A 21,514-nucleotide genomic window follows, 5' to 3' on the forward strand; every position below is an offset into this window, starting at 1 on the left:
TGCTCAAGTAGCACAGTGGGTCGGGAGACAACAGTGAGGGCCTTTCGCAAGATTCCAGTCTGGTGTTTCCCAGGCTCTTTTTTTTAAGTGCAATCAAGTCCATGCTGGAAATCAGCGTAGAGCTGATAATCATATGGGAATTTTAATTTCCATATGATTAGTAGGCTCAGAACGTTAGTCTCCAGGCCTGTTCCTGTTCCAACAGCACCCCCCACCCCCACACACCCATGGTTCCCACCAGTGGGATTTACAACTGCTCCCCACTAAGGTGATCGGGGCTGGTCATCAGGGAGGGGGTCGGTTCTGGCCAAAGGGGGTGCGGGGGTGAATCAGGGCTGGCCTGGAGGGGATGGGGGGGGTCCGATTGGCCAGCAATTGGGCAGAGGGCTGGGAAGGCAGGCAGTCGGGTTGGGGAGGCTGTTGGCAGGCCAGTAATTGGGAGGAGGAGGAGGCCGGCAAATGAGGAGAGAGCTGCAAACATTGGGGAATCCAGCAATTGGGAGACAGACGATGGGGTGCAGGACAGTGCACCTGGGCTGATCTCCCCACTGGCAGATCATCATATGCGCAGTGGCCTGCTCAGCAGTATGGTGCAGGCCTCCTGAACTGGATGCGCCTCCCCCCCACAACCCTCACTTTTCAGCATGAATCCCTCTATGGCACTCTGTATTGCACAGAGTATTGGAGATTTGTTCAGGTAAGTACGCCCAAAAAATGGGTGGAAATACTGCTATTTTCCCTCCCATTGGGCACTTAGTTTTGTTTTGGGAGTATCCCGGCCCATATGTTCGAATGAGTCTCTGGCTCCGACACTCCTCTTCATCTGCCACCGGAATGCTGCCTTGATTAAGCTGTTGCACCTTGTAAAATGTAATAAAATCCTGGCAACAAAGCAGAATAATGCCTAGTTACAGCCTTAATCACATTACATGGTTTACCTAGGGAGGGGGTCGGCATTCCAACTCCCTGTCCACTCCTGGCAAAGTTCCCCTGATAGGGGAGATGTATCAGGGAGCTGTCCCAACACGGTTTCAGTCTATTTTCCCAGCTCCACCTCTGCCTTTGGCTCTTCCCTATTTTGACAGTGCCCAACTACCCACTAACAGCATCCAGCATCCTCCGCCCCCATCAGCTCCAATTCCATTTCCGCAGGGCACGTATCTTCCCCGACAAATAGCCATAACCCCATTTTCACAGGGCCATGTACCCTCTAGGACAGAAGCCTCAAACCTATTTCCATAGGGCCATGTACCTTCTCCGGCAAACAGTCACAACACCATTTCTACAGGGCCATGTACCCTCCCCAACAAACAGCCATAACCCCATTTCCACAAGGCCGTGTACCCTCCCTGGCAAATAGTCACAACCCTATTCCATAGGGCCACATACCCTTCCTGACAAACAACCACAACCCAATTTCCACAGGACTATAGAAATCCAGCCTTAGGTTTCTACTCAATGTGATTTGTTGGAAAACACTGACTGCTAATTTTTTTTTTCACTCTGTGCAGGCATTAGATGGCTTCATCATAGCTGTAACAACAGATGGAAATATCATTTATGTTTCCGATAGTATCACGCCTCTACTTGGGCATTTACCTGTGAGTAAAGCATTATAAAGTTATCATTTTCTCTTGAACATAAGCAAGTTTGTTACTTGTCTTGGTGATCTTATTGAGCATAAGATTTTGAGGGGTCGCAACAGGGTAGATGTTGAGGGGACATTTCCCCTCCTGGGGGAATCTAGAACAGGGGGCAGATCTTCAAAATAAAAAGTTTCCCATTTGAAATTGAGATGGAAAGGAATTACTTCATCTGGGGATCATTAGTGTTTGGAATTCTCATCTCTAGCATGCTTGGAGGCTTGGTCATCAAGTATATTAAAGACTGACAGATTTTTGATTGACAAGGTAGGATATCAAGGATTATTTATTTATTAATATCACAAATAGGCTTACGTTAACACTGCAATAAAGTTACTGTGGAAATTCCCTAGTTACCACAAACTGGTGCCTGTTTGGGTACACTGAGGGAAAATTTAGCATGGCTAATGCACCTAACCAGCATGTCTTTCAGACCATGGGAGGAAATTGGAGCACCTGGAGGAAACCTACGCAGACACGGGTAGAACGTATCGGCTCCACACAGACAGTGATCCAATCTGGGAATTGAACCCAGGTCCCTGGTGCTGTGAGGAAGTAGTGCTAACCATTGTGTCACCATGATGTCCATGGAAGCCATTTTGGGATGGTGTAAGGCAGGAAAGTGGAATTAAGACCAGAATTAGATCTACCATGATTTAGTGAATGGTGGAGCAGGCTTGAGGGGCCAAATAGCCTACTCCAGCTCCTATTTCTTATGTTCTAATGTAACTACTGAAAGTGTCTCTGCCACTAATACAAAACTCAAAAGAATAGTTTAATAGTTATGGTGTTCCTTTTTGAAAATACACCAGATTAACAGTTTCAGAGAAGAAAGCTGAGAACATCTCGTTTTTACTTTGATTTCAAATGCAGAAATATACACAGCAAAATGTGTTTTTCAGTTTATCAAGAGTACCTCCTCAGGGTTCAGAACATGCAAATCTTATCACTTAGCATTTAACAGTATGATTGTTGGTAAGTGTCACAAAATCAACCAAATTCCTAGTGTTCTTCTACAAATTCACATTCACAATGTGCCTTTTTAGAAAAGACTTTGCTTCTGTAAATTAAATTCAAATTTGTGCGCTGTCTTTACAATTGAACATATCCATGACTGTTGCTTATCAAATTCCACACACAGGAATACAGGAACATATGTAACAGGGGCAGACCATTCATCTCCTTGAGTCTGCACCATCATTCAATGAGACAATGGCTAATCTGCAACTCGACTCCATTTACATGCCTTTGCTATCTCTCACTCAACACTCTTATTTAACATAAATGTAGCATACTCAGCGATCTGGAGGAGGGAACCAAGTGTAGGGTGTCGAAATTTGCTGATGACACCAAGATTGGGGGAAAGGCAAATTGTGCGGAGGGTGTGGAGAGTCTGCAGAAGGATTTAGATAGGCTGGGCGAATGGGCCAGGAAATGGCAAATGGAATTTAATGTTGGCAAGTGTGAGGTGGTCCACTTTGGTAGGAAGAATGGTAGGAAGGACTATTACTTACGTGGTGAAAAACTGCAGCAGGCGACGGTGCAGAGGGACCTCGGGGTCCTTGTGCATGAGTCGCAAAAACCCAGCCTGCAGGTGCAGCAGGTGGTCAGGAAGGCGAAAGGGATGCTGGCCTTCATAGCGAGGGGGATTGAATATAAAAGTAGGGAGGTCTTGCTGCAGCTGTATAGGGCATTGGTGAGGCCGCAGCTGGAGTACTGTGTGCAGTTTTGGGCGCCGCACCTGCGCAAGGATATTTTGGCCTTGGAGGGAGTGCAGAGGAGGTTTACTAGGCTGATACCGGAGTTGAGGGGGTTGAGCTATGAGGAGAGGCTGAATAAACTAGGCTTGTACTCGTTAGAGTTTAGAAGAATGAGGGGAGATCTCATTGAGACGTATAAGATGATGAATGGGATGGATAGGATAGAGGTGGAGAGACTCTTCACGCTCAAAAAAGACAGTAGGACTAGGGGGCACAGCCTCAAGATAAAGGGGGCGCGGTTTAGAACGGAGTTGAGGAGGAACTTCTTCACTCAAAGGGTGGTGAATATCTGGAATTCTCTGCCTGTTGAAGTGGTGGAGGCTGCCTCGCTAAATATTTTTAAGAAGCGGGTTGATGGGTTTTTGATAAGAGAGGGGATTAAGGGTTATGGGGAGAGGGCGGGAAAGTGGAACTGAGCCACGACAGATCAGCCATGATCTTATTGAATGGCGGGGCAGGCTCGAAGGGCCAGATGGCCTACTCCTGCTCCTATTTCTTATGTTCTTATGTTCTTATAAAAGCTCAAATTAGTCTAGCATTCACAGGGCAAGATTTCCCGGTTCTTTCCACCGACAAGATCTTCAGGTCCCACCGATGGCAAGCCCCGTCCACCTGTCACCTTGGCAGATTCACCGGTGGTGCAGCTAGAGAGCAGCACAAATGGCCATTGATTTCGGTGGACAGGAATATCCTGCCAGGGTCCTCCACCACTGGAATGTCTGCTGCGGGAGAAGGAGAAGGGGTTGGCTAGAAAATCTTGGTCACAGGATGGGATTTTCTGGCAGCGCACTCGTCCCAAGACTGGAAAATCCCGCCCAAGGTCAACGTGTCCATGTCCCACCCACTACGATTCCCATGGTGGACAGGACAGGAAAATTCTGCCCACAGACTTTTTTGAGATAGAATTCCAGATTTTTTTTTGTGTGAGAAAGAACTTCTGAATTTCGCTGCTGGTTGGCCTAGCTCTAATTTTAATCTTGTGTGCCCTCATTCTTGATTTCCTACTAGAGGAAATAGCTTCTCTCCATCTACCCTGTCAAATGTTTTTAACGTTTTAAATGCTTCTATTAGATAGTGCCCCAATGCAAGACAGATTGCGTAGTTTGCAACCTCATAGTTTGACTCTCTAACCCCCTGAATTGCACTCCAGCCCCTCCCAAGACCAATGTATTCTTCCTGAAGGGCAGTATCTGAAAATGATTGCAGCACTCCACATTTCAACACAACTGAGGCTTCCTCGTTTAGTATTCCAACACCCTCCAACACAGTGCTGGAAAATGGGATTAGCGTGACTTTAGTGGTAGTTATTGTCGGTGCAGACTCGATGGGCCAAAGGGTTTTTTCTGTGTTGTACAACTTAGAATTCTGTGACATTGTACCCATCTTCTGATTTTTCAATTTCTCACAATAGAATTTTAACATTCTGATCCAAAGACAACCATAATATATGTCAATGTAGCCTCGCCGTTTATTTTGTCAAAACAATTGTATAACTTATCAAAACTGTCCAATATCTCTTTGGTCACTGAACACTTACAAGATTGTCATTGTTTTTTCCTTTATAGCTTTGCTGGCAATTGCTTGACTAATAAAGTTATATAATCATAAAATATTTAAAATTTCACTTGTCCTGGATTCAGCTTTTAAAAAACGTTGATATTTATTGCTATATCATATTCAATAAAGAAGGTCAAGCAACCATCATAGTGTTTTCAGAGTGATTTTTCAACTAGTAGTATTATTGTAACAAAATTGACTGTGTCTTTTCTTCTCTTTTTTTTCTAGTCTGATGTTATTGATCAGAATTTATTAAACTTCCTCCCAGAACAGGAACATGGAGAAATATTTAAATTGCTGTCCTCTCATACGTTAGTGACAGACTCTGTTTTGCCAGACTATTTAAACTGTGAGTTTCCTTTTGCATAAGAGATTACGTAACCTATTATTCTAGTATTTAATCTATTCAACAATGGCTTACATTTGTAAAGTATTCCCTGAATTAAACCCAAGCTGAAGACAAGTGCAGCAAGTAGAACAAGGGAGTTGAGAGGGAGAATAAAGATTAAAAAGAATAAAGATTAAAGAATAAAGAGTTGTAAAGATGCGTAATTAGGTGGCTTTAGAAAGCATGAAAGGTGACATGGATTTTTTTTTGGTGGGGTGGGAGGTGTTGGGGGGAGTTCCAGAAAGCACTGGAGTGATGACTGAATAACTGAAAGATCATCCAGATAGTCAAGTGGGAAAAAAGACAAAATGATTAATAATGCAGAGACAGAGACGTGAACAGTAAAGGTTGGGACATTCATCTGAAGAATGTCACTGAAATAGGATGAGGAAGATTGTGAATAGATTTGAAGTTGAGGATATTGAAATCCATTTATTGTGGTAAAGGAATCTAATGCAGTTTGCTCAAGATTAGGGTGGAAGACTTTGCAATAGAGGACAGCACCATTCCAGATCACATGGGGGTTATAAAAACTGCAAGTGAGAATAGTCTCTTTGGTACAAAGATATCAAATAAGATTACAACCTCAGAGGAGGAGCAAGAGGAATTTAAGGAAATAGTGTCATGGAGATGAAATATAACTGAGTGAGAAATAAAATTCTCCGCTCAGGGACAAACAATGTGCCAAAGTAGCATTCCGTTCATTCACAGTGAGCTGATAGCAAAGTACATTCGGGGGAGGGAGTGGTGGTGGGGCAAAAATAGGCAGAGTGGCGCAGCAGACAGGAAAAAAAGCGAGGAGGCCACCAACCCCAAAGGTATCTATTACTGCAATATCGTTCAGCTCGCAGCTGAAAGAAATGAAGCAACGTCACACCTCTGTCTCTGCAATATTGTTCATTTTGTTTCTTTCCCACTTACTATCTGGATGATCTTTTAATTATTCAGTCACCATTCCAGTGCTTTCTGGAATTCCCCCCAACCCCTTCTGACCCACCAGTGGTCCCACAGTGTCACACTGGTAGGGCTCTGATTGAGGCTGCTTTGCCAGCAACTTCGGTTTTAAAAGACTGAAGTGCATAGAAATTCTGTCGAACATAATACTCCCATGGAACAACCCCCAAAGAATAACACAGCCCCCCAGAGGCATAGCAGTGTCATAAGCAGTGCCTGGGTATGACCCTCTCCCCTTCTTTCGTGGGCTCTGCTTGCCAGGTGCATGCCTGGGAGACCTGTTGTGATTTGTGTCGTCATGCCCTCATGCCAACGTGAATGGATAATCTGATTGGGGGGGAAGGAAGACAATGACATTTAATTGTATTCAAATGGGAATCCTAATGTTTAATGTCAGGATGTCCATTATGTCATTGGCAGAGGGCGGAGACAATCACAGGAAAATTCTGCCACCATAAACCATGTTTTTGGACTCCCGTGGGAATGCCTGCTCCTACCTTCGATCCTGGCTCCCGAAAGCAAGGAAAATTTACCCCAATGGTTACGGCTTTATTGAAATTGAAGTGAAGGAAATTTCAATTCAGCCAGTGCCTGATTTTTTTGACTGGATCAATTAGCAATAGCATTGGAACTGATGGTGACCACAAAGAGGTAGAATTGAGAGTGGCATGTAAACATGTGGAAAACAATCCCTGTGCTTGTCAATTAGGACATCAGCAGATAAGGCATGTGTGAAGATGAGAGTTAAACTATGTTAAGGGAGCACTGAAGGTGACTAAGTGCATAGGATGAGATGAAGAAGACCTTAGGGCCTGACATTTCTTGCCCTGGTGTCCAGGGAACACTCATCTCCCGTGGGTTGGATAGAAGAAAAGTGAAACCCATTATCTTCATCCCCATGGATTTCCGGAGCTGCCACCAAGAAGTAAACTTAGATCTGTAGCTAAAATAATATCAGAACAGGATGGGGCCTTCAGCCTCAATTCTTGGTGCTTCAATACCCAGGGCTTCCTGTCTATAATGACACCCAGAGAAGCTGGCAATGGCACTCACTCCTGGATCGTCCTCAGGAGGCAACTGTTGAAGGGGACAGGCAGCAAGATAAAGAAGGACAAACCAGATGAGTAACCAAGTGTTTCTTAGCAAACCCATTTGATTTTCAGGCTGGGAGGTCTCAATATTTGATTTACCAACTTAAGAGCAGCACCTTCATCACCGTGTCGGAAACTATGGGTTCAAGTTCCACTCCAGAAACTTGAATCTGGGTTAACTAAAGGAGTGCTGCCAAGCCAATGCTTGATGGTAGATTTGCAGTATACTCTCACCCTATGTTTTTCAAATATCCCCCTTCCCTGCAGAATCATAAAATGATTACAACACAGAATGAGGCTATTCAGCCCATCTGGTCTGTGCTGACTATCTGAAGAAGCAATTCCCCTCATGCCACACCTGAGTCTTCACCGTATAGCTCTGCACATTCTTCCTTTTCACGTATAATCTAATTCCTTCGTGAGTGCCTAGATTGAGTCTGTTCTCCACCACACTCACAAGCAGTGTATTCCAGATCCCAACCACTTGCTGCATGAAAATGCTTTTCCTTGTGTTGCCATTGATTCTTTTCCTAATTACCTTAAATCTTTGCCCTCTGGTACTTGATCCTTCCATCAAAGGAAATACTTTCTCCCTTTCAATTCTGTCCAGAACCATCATGGTTTTGAATACCTCTTTCAGATCCCTTAATCCTCTCCTCCAGGGAAAATAGTCCCAATTTCTCCCATCTATTATGTAAGTAACGTTCCTTATTCCTGGAACCATTCTTATAAATCTGCACACTGACTTTACAACCTTCCTAAAATGCGGTGCCCAGAACCAGACACAAATGGAAGCATATTATTTCCGGTGAGAAATCTGGCATGTTTCTCTCCAACGAAACAGGTCAGTTTTGGCTCCAGATCTTACAAACTCTGTCAAAAAAAAATCAAGGGGGTGTGTTTCATGCCATCATACAGGGTCTGAACACGCCAGCAAAACCAGGCTATACAGAGATCAGGGAGCCATCTTTAAAGAGCACCCCAATCATTACTGTATAAACCATCACCCATAGCCCATCATGAAGGTGTGAGGGGTTCCCCTCCCCACCCTTAATTGGAGTCAGTCCTTTCTACCCCAGCGGGCTCCCACTGACATCACATCAGCGCGGTGTAAATATGTGGCGGAGGGGCAAGTTAATAATATTTAAATATATTCAAATGAATGTAAAGCAGGTTCATACCCATAACGCTGGCAAGAACTGTGACTTCCAGATCTTGAGGCCCTACCAGCATTCGCACCGTCAGTGCACGCAGGCTCAAGATCGCTCCTAAATATTCCATTTGAGGTTAAACCAGTGTTTTACACAGATTTAGCTTGACTTTCGGAAATTTCCCAACATTTTACGTCCATGTCTCCAGGTTTTCCAATGTGGCACTAAAATTAGTTTTTCAACAAATCGTGAATGGAAGCTGATATTCTGGCTCTTAAATGTGTTTCCTGAAATGCTAGTTTGCCAATGTGTGGCACACCCTCAAGTGGCACAAGCTTATCTTGTCAGCTACTGCAACTGCATAGCACCACTGAGTGAGATGCCAAGATGTGTTAGTGAAGGTCGTGGACCCTGACTAAAATCATGAGGAAGAATTTATTTGAGGATGGAAACTTGGTGAGTCCAACTCTGTAATAACATGCAGCCCTCCACTACCACCGTGGTTGACCTGCTCAACAATATTGTGCCCTGGCTTGTCACCAGTAATTTCAGGACCTGTGTATGTATACATATATGGAAAGAAAGTACATGCACTTGTGTAACTTTGATTTAATCAAGAATATATCATTTTTGTTTAAAGCCGAGAACTCCTTTGCGTTTTCTTGTCATCTGCTGCGAGGGACATTGGACCCCAAGGAGCCTCCTACCTATGAATATCTAAGATTTGTGGGAAATTTCCAGTCTTGTGATGGTGGTGAGTGTTGGGATTCAGTTACGATCCATTATATGAGAATAAAAACATTTAAAGACTAATTTGCAAAACATGCATTGTACTTTGCATAAGAACACAAACAAGTCAAAAAGTAAATTGTTTAAAAGGTGGGGCTGAAGAGGAAAAGAATAACTAAAGCACTAAGCCAATTTATTTATTTTACAAATGCCTCCATTCAAGGAATTAACTTTAACACAAAGGCAAAACCAAAGTCTGAAATCAAAATAGAAAATGCTAGAAACACCGAAAAGGTGAGGCATCATCTGTAGAGAAAGAAAGAAAAACAGAGTTAATGGCCCCAACTTTAAATTCACTCAAAGTCTGTTCACTTACACAGAGTTCAAACTGAGCCCAATCTTTTAAGTCAACGGACAGTCTTATGTCAGAACTGGATCAAGTTAGAGATGCAGTAGGATTTGAGCACATACACAGGTCAGGAAAGAGGAAAGGCAGAAGAACAAAAGGGAACATCACTAATCAGGGAAAGGAAGGAGAGACTAATGGACAAAACAAATGGTGATGAAAGATAAAAGATGATGATAATGGGGCAAGTAAAGGAACAAAAGATGGGTCAAGATGAGAGGTAAATGGCAAAAGCAGATCAGCACCAACTGGTGTCTGAACAAGTGGAGGCAGAGATTGTTGAATTCAGCGTTGGATTTTTAAAAACTTGATTTGATTTATTATTGTCACGTGTGTTGGGATACAGTGAAATGTATTATTTCTTGTGTGCTATACAAACAAAATATACTATTCATAGAATACATAGGGGAGATGGAAAGGAGAGGGTGCAGAATACAGTTTAACAGTCACAGGTACAGTGTAGAGAAAAATCAGCTTAATACATGTTAGGTCCATTCCAAAGTCTGATGGCAGCAGGAAAGAAGCTATTCTTGAGTCGCTTGGTACTTGACCTCAGATTTTTATATCTTTTTCCTGATGGAAGAAGGTGGAAGATAGTATGTCCAGAGTGTGAGGAGTCATTGATTATGCTGGCTGCTTTTCTGAGATGGTGGGAAGTATAGACAGAAGCAATGGATGGGAGGCTGGTTTGCGTGATGGACTGGGCTACGTTCACAACCCTTTGTAGTTTCTTGCAGTCCTTGTCAGAGCAGGAGTCATACCAAACTGATTCCTATCCTGAAAGAATGTTTACTGTGGTGCATGTGTAAATATTGGTGAGAGTCATAGTGGATATGCCAAATTTCCTTAGCCTCCTGAGAAAGTAGAGACATCACTGGGCTTTTTTAACTACAGTTCAGTATGGAGGGACCAGGACAGGTTGTTGGTGATCTGGATACCTAGAAACTTGAAGCTCGTGAGCATTTCCACTTTGTCAGCATTGACACAGACAGGGGCATGTCCTCCACTCTGCTTCCTGAAGTCAATGGCTATCTCTTTCATTTTACTGACACTGAGGGAGAGATTATTGTTGTTGCGTCATTTCACCAGATTTCACTAGGTCCCAAAATCTTTGAGTTGCCAGATTGAAAGAAAAGGTGATGTTCCTTGAGCTTATGTTGGCTTAATTGAAATAGTATAAGAGGCTGAAGACAAATAGGTCAGACGCAGGGAATGAGATAGAGAATGAATACAGTATGTCAAATAACTGGAAGCTCAAGGTCACACTCAGACTGACTGGAAAATACAAAGCAATTGCCTCAAAGCAGAGAAGGTGATATCGTGAGTGGCAAGTATAATGTATTAAACTGAAAAAAAAATCACATAAATCATGTTTCACTTGGAAGAAATGTTTGGGGTCTTGGATGGTAAGAAGGGAACAGGTAAAAGAACAGATATTGTATCTCCAGCACTTGCACAGGAAGCTGCCAAGGGACAAGGAGGGGGTGTTGGATGGGGAGCAGGGGAATGTTATTATGTTTCTGGGAAGGGAAGGAGCGAGAATAGAACAGCAGGAAATAGAAGCAGTATGGCCAAGAGTCCTGTCAAAACAGCGTAGGGAATCGTTGGTTGAGCAAAAAGGAATACTTGAAACACTTACGTGGAAGGTGGCATTGTCAATATGGATGAGGCTGAGCTGGAAAAACTGAGAGAATGGAATATAGTCCTTGTAGGAAACATAGACCGTGATTCTTCCAAAAGTGCTGAATTGGTGGGAAAACTGTTCTAAATCCCGACTGTTCTGTCAGTTCGGCTTCTCATCTGAATCTCCACACTCTATGCACTGCAGACGTCCCAGTCGTGGATATCATTAAAAATCAGGGGGGGGCGAGGCCTATTCATTCTGCGACTCTGCACGTGTGCAGTGGTTCCAATCTGTCAGACTCACTATTTGCCGGCCAGCTCAATTGCTGGCCAACCTGGGACCACCACAGTGTTGCCCCTCCAGCCCCAAGATGGCCCAATTGTGGCCCCCACAGCAATTCCTGTGCCAACCCTGCCTCCCCCAGAGCACCCCAATGCACAGCCCACACCCCCCGCAGTGGCGATCCCACCATCCCTGGCAGACTCCTCCCTTGGGATGCAGACCTGCCCCAATTGCTGTCCTCTCTCCATCCCAGACCAACTCCCATGCAGAGTGGCACAGGACCCCTCACTTCCACCGATTGCCCCAGGCTCCACCCACAGTGGGCCTGGCCCCCTTGGCACTGCCTGATGCCTGATGGGCACTGCCAGGGTGCCCACACGCAGGGAGCACCACACCTCCCCATCTAACCCCCTGAGGGGCCCCTATTTCCCCCCCCCCCGACCTTCATTCCAGCAGGGTTCCCTGAACATGGGGAGCCAGTCTGAACCTCGACAGAATGAAGTACTCCTGATGGGTGGGAGATTTGATCAGGACCTGATCATAACCTGTTAAACATATTTGAAATACATTTTAAAAAGATTCAATTGACTTACTGCCTTCCCGCCAGTTTCCAGCTGGAACTTTCCAACTGTTCACCAGCTCTGGGAGATGTGCAGGCGTTCTCGGCACATGCGCAAATCACAGTACAAGGCCGCTGATGCGCATCTCCCAACTCGATCTGCCAGAAAAGTTGTGCGTCGTGATGGGAGAATTGTGGCCATTGTGTCAGTTGGTGCGATTAAAGGTAGTTGTGGGAGTTAGTGGGCTTGAAATGGACATTGATAGATCGCCTATCTGCAGCAATAAAGACAAAGAACTTGAGAATAGGATGGGAAGACTGGAAATTGACCATTTGAAGGCAAGGGAAGGGTGAAAGTTGAAAGCAAAGTTGATGAAATTATGCAGTTTGAGCAATAGCAGGTAATGTCGCTCGTGCAGGCATCAATGTACAGGGGGAGAAGGTGTGGGAGGGAATATGGGAAGGATTATAATAAAGAAATTCCACAGATCCCAAGAAAAGAAAGCATAGCTAGGACTCATTTGGATTCCCATAGCAACACCAGTTATTTGGAGGGAGTGTGTAGATTGAGGGGAGAAGTTGTTCTGTGTGAAAACAAGTTCAGGCAGGTAGTGTGTAACAATGGATAGAAGCTGGCCTTCTGAAGCTCTCGAGCCATTCTCCATGGGGATGGAAGTGAGGAAGATTGACCTGATTCTACCACAAACACATCCTCCTCTTCCTGTCCCCTTTGTTCATTTATCTCTCTGCCACTTTGTATGTGCTTGAAACCTATTACATCTGTAACTTTTTCCAGTTCTGATGAAATGTAATCAACCTGAAATGTTAACCTGTCACTCCACAGGTGCTGTCTTGACCAGCATTTCCATCATTTTCTGTTCATATTTGCATCTATTAGACAAAATCTGTGACAAAACTAGTGTTTGATTCTAAGCACATTGTGTTGGTATTAAGTCATGACTTTGTGCCTCCTTCCATTCAGTCCAGTCTTCACATATGAATGATTTAAATGGCTTGCTTGTCAGAATGTCCATGTGCTGGAGTTGGCTTGTTCTTGTTCATCCTGAGAGGTAAAGATGGCCATGTTAAGGTTCCAGTGCATACATAGGTGATTGCCTAGGCTGATCTGTGCCCAGATGTTCTGCTGCAAAAATAACAGGATATCACAGCTGTGATTGTTTTGCAACATGCTAATACAAAGAGTGTGTGCTCTTTTCTATTTTCACTGGTCTATTCCTCTTGCTTCTTCCACTCACAATCACAAAACTTCTTTTGGCTGCTCCATTTACATGCTGTTTGGTACCACTTCCAGTTTAAACCCTGGAAAACCTTTTTTGCCTCGTACCATAGATTTGCACCAACTGCTGTTACATGTGTGTAACTCCGAAACACATGCTATTACAGTATGACATTTGGAGCATAAACAGCATTTTTAAGTTAAAAGCAAATTACTGTGCTTGCTGGAAATGTGAAATAAAAACTGGAAATGTTGGATTAAGTCAGCATGGCTGGCAGCATCTCTTGAGAAAGAAACATCGTTAATGTTTCAAGTCCGTATGAACCTTCTGCAGAGCTTTAATTGTAGGACAAACGCAGGCAAATGGGGCTAGTTCAGTTGAGGAAGCCTGGTTGGCATGGACCAGTTGGGTCTAAGGGCCAGTTTCCATGCTGTCTCACTCTATTGGTGAGATTTTCCAGCTGCGCACTAAGATGAAAAAATCCCGCCTGAGGCCAACAGATCTTTGCACGATCATGTCCCACACGCTATGATTCCTGTAGTGGATGGGACAGGACACTTCCACCCTGTGACTCAATGAGTTCAATTTTGCTAGGGGTCCTTGTTGTCACTCTTAGTTTAATGCTGCCTTGATACCGAGGACAGTCAATCTCACTTCATCTCTTGAGTTCAGCTCTTTTCTCCATGTTTGACCCGAGACTGTAAAAAGGTTAAGAGCTGAGTGACCCTGGCAGAACACAAATTGAGCATTAGTGAGCAGGTTATTGCTGACTAACTGCCACTGGATAGCGCTATCAATGACACCTTTCATCACTTCAGTGATGATCAAGAGTAGACTGATAGGGAAGTAATCGACTGGATTGGATTTGTCCTGACCTTTTGAGGACAAGGCATGCCTGGACAATTTTCCACATTGTTGAGTAGATGCCAGTGTTGTAGCTGTACTGGAACAGCTTGGCTAGGGATGCGGCTAGTTCTGGAGCACAAGCCTTCAGTACTACTACTGATGTATTGTCAAGGCCCTCAGTCTTTGCAGTATCCAGTGCCTTCAGTCATTTCTTGATATCACTGGAGTGAATGAAGTTGGCATCTTTGATCCTGGGGACTTCAAATGGCTGAGCTGGATCATCCACTCAGCATTTCTGACTAAAGATTCTTGCAAATGCTTCTGCCTTGTATTTTGCAGTGTTGTGCTGGGCCACTCCATCATTTGAGGTTGGGAATATTTGGAAGCCTCCTCCTCTGGTTAGTTGTTTAATTGTCCACCAACATTCAGGGCTGGATCTAACCGGAGAGCAGAGTTTAGATCTGATCTGTTGATTGTTAAATCGTGTGTTGTAGTTTCACTGGATTGACATCTCGTCTTTGGGGTTGCCTGATGTTGCCTCTGGCATGCCTTCCTCCACTCTTCATTGAATCAGGTTTGATCTCCTGGCCCGGTAGAGTGGGGGATATGTCTGGCCATTAAGCTACAGATTATGATTGAGTATAATTTTGCTGCTGCTAATAGCCCATTGTGCCTTTATAGCTGTCAGTTTTAAGATGTTAGAAATGTTTCAAATCTATCTCATTTAGCACTGTGGTAATATTACACAACACAATAGAAGATATCCTCTATGTGAAATCTCCAGAAGGACTTTGCAGTGATTATTTTTACCAGTGCTTTTTTGGACAGACACATCTACTTTTGGTGGATTGATGAAGGAGAGATCAAGTAAGATTTTTCCTTCTTGTTGGTTCCCTCACCCTCTACAGCCGACCCACTTTAGCAGATATGTCATTCATGATTTGGCCAGCATGGTCAGTTTTGGTACTGCCATGTCAACCTTGGTGTTGACCATTGAAGTCCCCCAAAAAGACTGCATTCTGTGCCCTTGCTACCCTCATGTGTTCCTTCCAAATGGAGTTCAGCATGGAGGAATACCCATTCCTCAGCTGGGGTGGAAATCATTAGAAGATTTCCCTATCCCCGTCTCATCTGATGCTGTGAACTTTCATGGGCTACAAAGTCAATATTGAAGGCTCCTAGGGCATGTCCCACCAAACTGCATACAACTGTGCCGCTACCTCTATTGGGTCTGGCCTGCCAGTGGCATAGGACATACCTAGATGTAGAGATGGAGATATCTGATGTTATTTGGTGAGCATGACAATGTTGCCTGTTACTTGACTTATCTGTGGAACAACTCACCCCATCTTGGCACAAACCCCCAGATGTAAGGAGACCTTTGTAGAATCAATAGGCCATGATGTGCTACAGCTGTTTTCAGTGCCTAGACCATGCGAGGTCTGTCCAGCTTTATTCCTTTTTGATTTTTCTGTAAAATTGGTGTGCACGTGAGTAATATGAGATTATGACTGAGTGCAACATGTCTAATATTAATACTTACCTACATGTGACTTTTGACATAGGAATATGCACTGTGGGTGTACTTTGAGTAAATAATTGTTTATGTAGATAGACTTCATTAGGAAAATTTATTAACTTGATCTGGTGAAAGCAAGTTTGGCAATGCAGTGTTGTGCCAAATTTGTTTTACTGGACTGTACAGAAAACTGTTTGTCATAGATGATTGCTGAGAACAGATTTTCCAAAACATTTGGCCATGTTCCAAGTAGGTCAGCATCAGTGGCAGAGTTTTGAAGTATTGTTTTGAAATCTAAGCACACAGAGGGAATATTGGCATTAGAAGTTTTTTTTAAAAAGTGAATTAATTCTTCAGGCTATTTTTTTTATTTCCACATTTCCTTTAAAGTATACAAATGCATCTTTATTGCTTCAGAAAGAAATGTGGCTAGAAGTCTCCGACCTTGCCCACGGCTGGATTCTCCAGTCCCACTGCTGTGAATGGAGATTTGGCTAAGCGCCAAATTCTCCATTCTCGCAGGCAGCGGCAGTGAGGCGTATGAGACCAGAGAATTTATTTGATCACATTAGCTTAGGTACATATAAATCACAATGTGATTTATTTCAACTTATATAAGCTGAAGTACATACTATTAATTAAAGAGGATATGCCAGTGAGTACTATAATGCAGAAAAACTTTGCATGTGAAGCTGCGAGTACATTTTAATGAATATAATGGGATATGTGAACACTCGTTCTGATCATTTTTGTCTCGTAAAAATCATACAACCTCAAAACAAAAATAAATTCTGCTTTATAGAATTCACACATCTAAAGAGATTTTAAAAATCTAAAGAAGGAGATTAAATAACAAAATCCATTTGGTATTACAAAAGTAATGGCCAATACTTTGCAAAGCACTTTTAATTAAGGATCGTTGCTGATATATATTCTGGATAACATGGCCAGGTGCAAGTTAGATTGATGTGGTTTGAATTATCACGCGTGCATGCGCATGTGCACTCCTCCATTGTTACTTAACAATTAACTGCTCGGTTATTTTTACCCCATTTGTAAGCTTCATTGGCCACTTTTAAAATATTGGAATCCCAAACTCCCCAGTCTGAGTGCTGCAGGGTTGCATACATTTAGATGTACACAAACCATTTACTAATTCATAGTTGAGCCCTGAATAGGTTATGTTAATAAACTATTTATTACATGCTGGTGTAAACTTAGTTGGAAATGTTATTTATCTTCTTTCTAATTTTAGTGCCTAGCTCCTCTTGTAATGGTTTTGAAGGTTCTGTTCAAAGGACATTTCAAACAACAGTAGACGAACAGATGTGTTTTGTAGCAACCGTCCGTCTAGCAACACCTCAGTTCATAAAGGTTAGTACATATGGGCAATGAAAATAGATAACACCAGATTCCCAGAGATTAGTCCCTGAACTGCAATTGATAGGTCAGAGGCACTTTAGATATTAGCCTTTGGATCTGATTTAAATTACACTGGCGAGCTGTGGATGCCTGTTACATATCTCTGGGCAGCTCACTGGCAAAGTAGATTTACATTTCAGGAAAAGAATGTAGGCAATTGAGATGGCAACAGTGTTAAGGACTGCCCTGGTCACTGGTGCTTCAACCTTTACCAGTATGACAGCTGGTCATAGTGGACATTTAGGTGCCTGTTTTACCAGCGGTGTCAATAAATTTCTAGGAGATGTTTGAATTATATTGATTAAATTTAATACCAGTACTTTTGTCAACATTCTCTATTTTTATTGTTTTTTGATTTTTTTTGCTGAACTTGTGACATGTCAGTACGGGAACAAGTTCTGAATTTGAGCCTGAACCATGAATCAAGTAGCGGCCATTAGGAATTATTAGTACTTATTAATAGCAATTAATGAGGAGGTGTTGGTTTTGTGGACTAGCAATCCAGAGACCCAGGTTAATGCTGTGGGGACTGGGGTTTGAATACCACCATAGCAGATGGTAAAATTTGAGTTTCATTAAAATCTGGAATTAAAGGTCATTGATGACAATTGTCGATTGTTGTAAAAAGAACCATCTTGTTCACTAATGCCCTTTAGGGAAGGAAATCTGCCATCCTTACCTGGTCTGGCCTACATTTGGTTCCAGATCCACAGCAATGAAATGACCAAGCAAGCCACTTGGTTCAATGGAAGACCTTCAAAAATATGACTGGGTTCAGAATAGGCCTCTTCCCATGACAAGGAAAAGAAAAGCATCCAATGCTGGAGCTCCCTAGCTGACCAAAGATAGAGAAGTTAAAATGAGACTGGAAAAAGGAGGAATATGGCAATTGGAAAGTTTATTAACAATAGAAATAATAGGGAGAGAGAGTGTGAGAATAGATTAATGGGTAGCATAAAAGGAAAAACAAAAGAATTTTCTGAGCATAAAAGTAGTAAAATGGAAGTCAAAGGAAGATTGATCCCATTTAGAAACCCCATGTCTGGGATACTAAATGAGTACTTTGTGTTTGTCTTCACTGTTGGAAAAGAGGACCTTTCCAATGTAGAAGTAAGGGAGGAGATGGTTATGAATTTGAATGGTATAAAAATAGTTGACAGGTTGGCAGTCCTCACAGATAAGGCACCCTGTTCAGCTGGCATTCATCCTAGATTACTGAGGGAAGGATGGAAATTGCAGAGGCTTTGGAATCATCTTCTAATCCTCCTCGGAATTGAGAACTGGAGGAATGATTTGTTTAAAAAGGAGGAAAGAGGAAAACTAACATTGGTGGTTGGAAGATTTTCTAGTCCCACCAGTGGAACCTCTCTCCAGATATTCCCGTCATGCCCGCAATGACGGTCCCCACTGGCACACTGGAAAATGCCACTGTAAGAGAGGAATCCTAATAGCTAAGTAAATATTTTTAAATCATTAGACACTAAGGCACTAACAGAACTGCCAGCATTGAGCTAATGATTTTAAAACAGATTTATAAGCTAACAAGCAAGCACTATGAGACATATGAAATGCAGTAAGAGATTTAAACAAGTGGTTATGATTTAAAAACACGTGCTGCTTTTTGAATGTATTAATATATTTTTGAGAATCATTGTTTACTTTAGCCAAAGACAAATTACTGCAAGGTATAATAGTAAAGGGCATTAAGACAGGGTCATTTTCTAAGAGAATATTAAAGCCTTGAGAATATGCAAGGTTTTATCAACAGAGTTTCAATGGTTAGAACATTTAGAACACTTGATCAGACTTCATGAATAGGATTTATTCACCGTCCAGATAAGACAGATGCATGTCCAGACGTGGAGTCGTGTGTTAATCTGGTTTGGCAGTCGCCTTTCAAGAAACTCATAGGAATGTTCATTTGAACTTTGGGTTAGCGTCTCTGGTTGCTAAGGGATAGAGGGAGTGGGGTCAGCCAGGACAGGAGTTAGCTTATGGATTCTATGCACTAATAAAATGTCATTATGCCAGAGTGTAAGATGCAATTAGCTGAGATATATGATAGGTTTTGTTGTTAATGTATGAATATTGAAGATGATTGATTTAAAGCTAATGAAAGACGGGAGTACTGGATAAGAAATCTATAGTTGATCTGTTTTGAAATGTATACAGCCAAGCTCATTGGAGAGGTCTAGCTGTTCCATCTCAGGAGTTGTCCTGACCCTTTGGTGATTTTTCTGGCAGCCGCTGGTCTAAATAAAAGTTGCATCTTTAAGCTGAGACACTGGCTTGTATTGTCTAAAATTTTGTCAATACCGGCCATCTTGGAAACCCCACCAACAACTGCCAAGAATAAACAATCAGGACAATATTAACAAACTTCAGGAGGACATAGACAGACTAGTAAAATGGGCAGAAACATGGCAAATAAAATTTAATGCAGTGAAGTGTGGAATGATCCATTGTGGCAGCGAAAATGAGGTGAGGCTATATGAACTAACGTTACAATTTGAAAGGAGTTACAGGAACAGAGAAATTGAGTGGCATCTGCCTGCACACAAATTTTTGAAGGCTGACAAGTTGAAAAGGCTGGTGAAAAAGCAAATGGTATCTTTCACTTTATTAATAAAGGAATAGAGTATGAAAGCAAAGAAGTTTCACTAAATTCTACTGGTTAGGCCTCAGCTAGAGTATCATGTTCAGTTCTGGGCACCACACTTTAGGGGTAATGTCAAGACTTTGGAGAGGGTACAGAAATGATTTATTAGAGTAATACCATGGACAAGGGAGTTCAGTTATGTGGCAAAACTGGAGTTGTTCTCCTTAGAGCAGTGTTACAGTTTGATAGAAACACTGAAATCATGGATGATCTTGAAGAATAAATAAAGAAAAATTGTTTTCAGTGGCAGGAAAGTCAGTAACTGAAAGACATATATTTAAAGTGATTTATGAAAGATTCAAAGATGACTTGAGGAAGCATTTTTTATATAGTGAGTTGTTGTGATCTAGAATACATTGCCTGAAAGGCGGTAGAAACAAATTCAGTAGTAATTTTCAAAATTAATTGAATGAGGAATTGAAGGGAAAGAACCTATAGAGAGGAGTATGAGCAATGAGCAGGGGAGTGAGTTTAATTGAATATATCTACCCAGGGATCCAGCACAGGCATGATGGGTCAAATGGCCTCCTTTTATGCTGATTTATGCTATGATTCTACATAAAGAAATCCTAAAGAGTGACTTTTAGCTCTGAATGTCCTGGTGAGAATCTGTCATTATTCAACAATGAAAGCATTACTGTTACATCTCTTAAATGAGAACAAGACATTCTATTCATGAATTATTGACTTTCTAGATTGGTTTTGAAAATTTTAAAATGGACAGATTGAATATTTTTGAAATAGAGAATTAAAATCTGTTCTATATAAAATTCTGCTAATCTTAACTATGTTTACAACACTGTATTTCAACACAGGAAATGTGCATCATTGAGGAGCCTTTGGAAGAATTTACTTCCAGACATAGCTTGGAGTGGAAATTTTTATTTCTAGATCACAGGTTAGTGAGAATTTTTTTGGTGGTGATTGTAGAATTTACTAGTTTCAAAATTACCAACCTGGTACAGGCACAAGAAGTAGTTCTGGAAGTAATTAGTGTTGTATTTCTGGAAGGTAAAGCAACACTAAATTTCCTTTCACAACATGTTTTATTTCCATCTCAAGTTTACATTTTGCTGAATACCTACACCAAATATTCATTTCAATATTGTTAAAATGTTGTACAATTTTAAAGGGGATGCAGGAACTTGAGGGCTTAAATACATAAATATCTGAAGGCAATAGGGAAAATTGAGAAGACTATTAAAAAAGCACACACATTTCATGCATTTATAAATAGAAACATAGAGTACAAAATGAAGAAAGATATGCTCAATCTTTATAAATCAACAGATAGGCATCAGTAGATGTATTATTTCCAGTGCAGGCTACCACATTTCAGGAAGCAAGTCAAGGCTTTAGAAAGGATGCAAGGAAATTTAAAATCTTACCATAGCTGAAGGACTTCAATTATGTGTAAAAATGGGGAAATCTGCAATTTCTTTTTTTTAGGTAAAGAAGGCTAAGGGGAGATTTAATGCAGGTGTTCAAATTGTGAGGGATTTTAATAGTGTAAATAGGGAGAAACTGTTTCCACTGGTAGGAGAGATTTACTCAGAAAAAAGAGGAGTTTCACTAGCTAATATGTTTAGGAATGATCTTCGATCACACACTGCTGGTAGCAAATCTCACCCATTAGCAGCACATAATAGAAAGCATGGTTAAAGCAATGTATATGTTGGCATACAA

The 21,514-nt window shown here is 42.0% G+C and overlaps 1 protein-coding gene across 8 annotated transcripts in view; it reads left to right on the top strand.

The window, feature by feature from the left end:
• Positions 1–21,514, top strand: part of rpl31 (ribosomal protein L31) — a 122,481-nt gene that overhangs the window by 48,317 nt on the left and 52,650 nt on the right. For all 8 annotated transcript variants that reach the window (XM_080197134.1, XM_080197135.1, XM_080197133.1 and 5 more), the window contains 5 exons: positions 1,512–1,601; positions 5,189–5,309; positions 9,185–9,298; positions 17,003–17,121; positions 20,644–20,726. In XM_080197134.1, coding sequence (XP_080053260.1) covers positions 1,512–1,601; positions 5,189–5,309; positions 9,185–9,298; positions 17,003–17,121; positions 20,644–20,726 — 527 coding nt within the window. The remainder of the gene's footprint in view (positions 1–1,511; positions 1,602–5,188; positions 5,310–9,184; positions 9,299–17,002; positions 17,122–20,643; positions 20,727–21,514) is intronic.

The sequence above is a fragment of the Carcharhinus amblyrhynchos genome, chromosome 10, assembly GCF_965287045.1.
Source record: "Carcharhinus amblyrhynchos chromosome 10, sCarAmb.v2.hapA, whole genome shotgun sequence".
Taxonomy (NCBI): Eukaryota; Metazoa; Chordata; class Chondrichthyes; order Carcharhiniformes; family Carcharhinidae; genus Carcharhinus; species Carcharhinus amblyrhynchos.